At 37.8% G+C, this 5,780-nt stretch overlaps 1 protein-coding gene across 1 annotated transcript in view; it reads right to left on the bottom strand.

Moving 5' to 3' along the window:
• Positions 1 to 5,780, bottom strand: part of adgrb2 (adhesion G protein-coupled receptor B2) — a gene marked incomplete at its 5' end in the record, with an annotated part of 154,419 nt that overhangs the window by 55,187 nt on the left and 93,452 nt on the right. The window contains 1 exon segment of the mRNA XM_014019734.1: positions 4,616 to 4,714. Within this exon segment, the coding sequence (XP_013875188.1) occupies positions 4,616 to 4,714 (99 nt within the window).

Raw genomic sequence — 5,780 nt, forward strand, 5'->3', positions numbered from 1 at the left:
ATATATATATATATCTGTCTTCACTGAGCCAGAAAAAAAAAAATCCCCTAATCTTTAGAATTTATGGTATTTATTTTTGGAAGTAATTTGTTTTCACTCACCTGCAGTTCACTTTGCATTAATGTAAGTTGCAAACACAGCCTTAAAGCATTGAACAACTCTGCTACAATGATTAAATAAGTGTTACAAACTTACTAAGGTCAAAACAACTGGTGTGCAAACTGCAGAAAATTTACTGGATGGACTTTTGTTTAAGTTCTGCTGTCTGATAATTTAAAAGACCCACATCATAGTGCTCTACAAGCAGGAGTACAAAAGACTCAGCTTTTATTAACATAATTTGATAGATGATAAAAGTGAATTTTCCTGCAAGTCCCACAAATAAATGGTTCTAATTTATGTTTTAGTGAAATAATCAAATTTCCCCACCATTATCCCTTATTTTGGAAGAACACGTGAGAATAGAATAACTGTATTAAACTGAGGACATTAAGAAGAAAACTATAATGAAACATTTTCTCAAGGACCTGGCTAGATGACTGAAATTACTGAGAGAGGAAGGACTTTCATTTAGAGACTGTTTGCTTTGATCATGAAACCATGACAACAACCCAGAGAGTTACAATCCAGGGTCCGATGAGAGACTAGTATTGTTTTTTCTTTTATTCTTGGTACACTAGTCTTGCATTTTAAAATGTCAACACACAATAGGACATAGAGGTTCAGACACTGGAAGAAAATGAGTGTGGGGGGAATAAATGTACACTAATTGCATCTACCTCTATCTCTTCAGTCGGCTTTTTTACATACTTATTTTTTTTGCAGTGCTTAACATCCTTTTACTGAGTTCTAATGCACAAAGTTCAAGAGGGGCTTTTTTCTGCCTGCACTGCTGAGGCGGTGTTTCGTTTCAAGAGCTGTAATTTAGAACTGAAGCTCCGTAAAAGCTGAGTAAAACAAAGTAACTGTGAAATGAGGCAAGAACACCCTCCGTTTTAGGCTCTAATGTTGAACTCCGAGAGGTTCATAACAAACTTCAGACTTTAAAAATGGTTAAGGCAGAGAGTGCTGTTGCTCGGACAGTTGACATAATGTCCAACACCAGTTTCAAAATGTCTGTGATTTGTGAAATTGCTCCAATTATTGGATTGTGTTCCAGATGCCTGCTGTTTTCAGTGAACTTGGTACACCCACTTTCACTAAGTGTGCACCTGCACCTAGGAATAATATGGTAAATAATTACCATCGGGGCAACTGAACAATTTATTTTGGGTACAACTTCCTTTCAGCTGTCAGATTGGAAATTGAAATTGGTTTATTTACCCTGTAATGTCACCTTATTAATTTATTTATTTAGTTTTCTGATTCAAGCTTTTTAAATCTTTCTCTTTCTTAATTTGTTAACATGGCTGCCACATTGTTTTGATTAATTTCTCCCTCTACTAAATGGGAAAACACACTCTGGTGTGTTCAGGGCTTGTATCAAAAAATTGAATAGGTGAATAAATCACAGTCCTCACTTCCTTTCAGACAATCTCAGACAAGAAAATTAATGTAACTCATTTTTAAACTTTAGTTGATTGATTTGTTATATTGCTTTTTCTTCTTTCATTAAACTCAATTTATTAATTTGGAATGCATGGAGGCAAAACAGGATTTGATGACACATCTTCTCTAAGTGCTGCCAGGTCAAATTGTCCCTTTTTTTTGCAGTTTCCACTCTCAGGCTCTGCTGAAGGCTGGCACCCTTGTGTGACAGAAGTTTCAGAGCAGAGCTATGACTTTATAAAAGTTTGACTTTAAAGTGGTTTCTCACTGAGTTACATCTGTTGGGAGATCAGTTGGTGAAAAGAAATCCACAAAAAAAAAATGCTGAAAATGCTGTGAGTTTTTAAATGCACTGAGTATTTATAACCTAGCGACTAATAGTCCAAGCGGCTGCATTTTGAGTGGCAGTTTTCATGTTTTTTTTTTTTTTTGTTATTTTTGTATGCATAGCATGCAGAACTGTATTTTTGACCGTGCACATTATTTTGTTGCCTGACTCCGCCCACATCCCGATCAATTCAAATAAGCATCTCAACAGCCACTCTCACATTTATGATTTCATGTTTGAGTACATTTTTGAAATCAAGACAGAAACATTTACAAAATATTTCTCAACATTATTATTAATCAGCTTTCTGTCAGAGGAGAACTCCAGTGCAAAAGTCACAACGCCGCTCTAGTGCTCCGGAGACAGGTTGAAGATGCCTTTGGCAAAATTCAAATGGGATTGAAACTGGCTGGAATTGCTTATCGTGAGTCAGTGGCTATTTTAGGAGAAAAGTACTTGCACATTTATTTATTTATTTATTTATTTATTTATTTATTTATTTATTTATTTATTTGAACATCCTCAAAACTCAAGAGACAGGGTTGTGTGACTCGTGAAGACGTTCGGAGTCCCACAAAAGTCACAAGACATGTATTTAGAGGACTTGAATGTGGTTCGTGTACCCCCCAGTGAGATATCAGCTTTATTACCTGAAGGAAACATTCCATTCTTGGTGTGGTAAATGTCTCTAAACATTATTACATTTAATGTATTACATGAGATTTATGCTTTCAAATCCTTCATTTTCACATTTAAATCATTCATTTGGAGTCTATATAAAGTGGAACTGCAATGCTTTGGTTTGAATTCCTCCTTACTGTAACTCCACAAGCCCCTCTATCCCCACTTTTCTGTGGTGTGTCTGAGATCAACTTGTTTTGATGCTGTCTCTTTAATTTCGAATGAGGCACTTCACACCGTGTCACCCACTAGTTTCCAGACTGGTCCATTCTAGTTTGATTGAGGAGTTTATGACTATATGGCTGTGCAGTAACTTTTTATTTACAAATTAATTAAATATATATCAACAACGGACTTGTCCACCCTAGGGTTGGGCATAATCGTATTGTGTGCAATTAATCGTCAGAAAAACATTAATCGATTATTATTTGGCACTTGACGACTAATACGATTAATGCCACCAGGCAGAGTCTGCTCGGTGCTCCTCTCCGCTTCAAATATGATGAACATTTTAAAAATAGTTCTATAATTTATTTATCTATCAACACAATTTAAAATATGATGTGGCCATTTTGACACAATTTGGAACAGATTTTTACGAAGAGCAAATCTTTGCCACTAAATTGTTCGTGTGACAAGGACATAAGGGTGTCCAGGGACTCCAGGGGATTAATCATCAAATTAATCGTTATCGGCTAAATACCACAATTAATTGTGATTAATTTTTTTTGCCAATATTGCCCAACCCTAGTCCACCCAGCCTTACATGTTGGAGCCAGAGGAGATTGGAGATGAGGAAAATGCAGTTAGTAAGTCCAGAGTTTATTTAGCAGGTTTGTCGCAACTTCTGTGACGTAATTGTTCAGAAAACATCATTATTAAGAAAATAGAGAAAACTGAATGAGTTGAAAAATATGACCCGGACACATTATAAATGTATCTTTGTAGCACTGTGAGAGACTAAATTCAAATTTCCCACAGACTCAAAGTACACAACAAAATGCATTTGATGGCTAAAAACATGGATTTTACATTATATGTCCTCTTTGAAGGCACAGTGTGTAGGATTTTGTCAATTATTTTAGCCGAAATTGAGATAATCACTAATGACAGTAATAAAAAAACATGTCTAATCATTGCAGACAAAGACCTTGTTTTATTATTTTTATCTTATAAAAAGCTGTTTATATCTCCATGGTCGCGGGTTGCCACTACAGGCAGCCGCCATCTTGTCTACGAAGGCTCATGAAGGACAAACTGCGGTGGCGGCGTCAAAACCGGTTTTGGTTGTAATACTATAAATGTAATATTTGTTGTCTGTCATTGTAGCTGGGATAATTTTACTTATTAAAGCTCATAATCTTACCACTTGCAACATCACTAGCCCTGAAGCTGCTGGTAGACATCGAGGTTGGAATTATCAAAGGTTTTTGACACCTGAGAGACACTGTAGCAACTCCTTTGTGTTTGGAAGCAGGGGTGGGGTTTGGGGGAGGACCAGGGAGGATGATTCAACCACTCAACCACTAGATGTCACTGAAAACAACAAATCCTACACACTGTGCCTTTAAAATCCCAAAGTATGTGTTTTCATCACACCTTTTGGCCTTGACAAAATCCTATCAGGAACTTAAAAGAAGTTACTAGAAGTGTTTAGTTTCAACATTGACAGTTGTACAGTATGCCTTATTGACAACCTTCTGGATATTTTGTGGGTTTAAGTATTTGCCAAATAAATTCATTAAATTAAAAAAGCATCTAAAAGTAATCTACATATACTGTTTGACACAAGTCAAATTTACACAGCTCAGCCAAAGGATAAGCCCACATTGGATCAAAAAGTCCGCTTGCGTTGCAAGTGTTTTCCCTTTCATTAAACTGTGTTTGCTTCCCCAGACAAATCTGGATGTTATCCTGCATCATTACTGAAAGCCTGAGATTAAAGGAACAGAACGGGGAAGTGGGGGGACATGTAGAGAAGATGATGGAAGTTAATAGGAGAAGAAGAGAAGGGAGGAATCAGGAGGGGCGGGGGTAGAAAGATGAAGATGGACTAACATGGCGCTGCTGGCCGTCGAGCTGGACAGAGCGGTGCTCGAGATCACGCCACACTTGGAGCATTTCAGGAGCAGTCGGCTCCGCGCCTCCGCCGGAACACTTTGTGCACACAAACACAACACAACCACGAGGGGGAGGGGAGGAGGGGAGGGTGGAAGATGTGAGGAAACACAAGCACCAATGGTGACAACAGGGTGACACCATAGCCAAATAAGGAGGAAAAACAAATAAACATAAATGGACAAACCAGAGTGAAAATGAAAAAAAAAGGGGGAGGAGGAGAGGGGGGGAGAAAAGAAAGAAAGGCAAATTAAAACCAGGTCTTAAAAAAGTTGCAGCAATGAAAATGAAAACACAAACAGTCAGAATACAGAGGCTGATTCAAAGTAAGTAAAGAGAATGAGAGACGGACACTGTAATGTCACAGCTGTCGAATGGATTAACGGACTGCAGTGACACAGACAGGGAGCACGCCACCCATTTGTTTCCGCTGCCTCTACGTGCAGCTTTAGGTGTTATTCATCTGTGGGCATGAGACTTTATGAGACTACAAAGAAAAAGACGACCTCTGTGGTTGTTTACTCACAGCTGACTACTCAGATAAAGAAAAAATATATTTGTGTATGTGTGTGTTTGTGCTGTGTGCGTGTGATCGTAAACAAGTGGAGAATGATGGCACCACACTTGAGCTATGCTACATTAGCATCCTATCACAGCTCATTTCCTTGGTGCCAGCCACTACCCCATGGCTTTATGGGTAAATACATTATGCTAATAACAAGTTGTCCTGTTTGCAACACCACCAACCACTGTGTGTTTGTGAGTGTTAGGTTGCAGTGTGTATGTGTCTTCTTCTATCCACACACAACTGAGGGGAAAGGCACTCAATATCCAGATAACATCATAAATCTTAAAGGGATCCACGATTAGTTGTAACATTAAACTTTACTTGATAAACATTTATTTTAACTGTAAAATAAAGACTGTAAAAATATTGTAGGCTGTTTGGTTTGCAATTTTTTTAAATGTAATTGAACACAGATGGGGCCATTTTATTTACACACAAAGCATTCTGGGTAAATGATGATATCAACTACGTCATTGGTGCGAGGCTGCTAGTGAGCTATATCCACCTTGAAGGTTAATCTTGGACAATATCTGACGA

This window comes from Austrofundulus limnaeus, unplaced genomic scaffold (assembly GCF_001266775.1).
Source record: "Austrofundulus limnaeus strain Quisiro unplaced genomic scaffold, Austrofundulus_limnaeus-1.0 Scaffold228, whole genome shotgun sequence".
NCBI classification, from domain to species: Eukaryota; Metazoa; Chordata; class Actinopteri; order Cyprinodontiformes; family Rivulidae; genus Austrofundulus; species Austrofundulus limnaeus.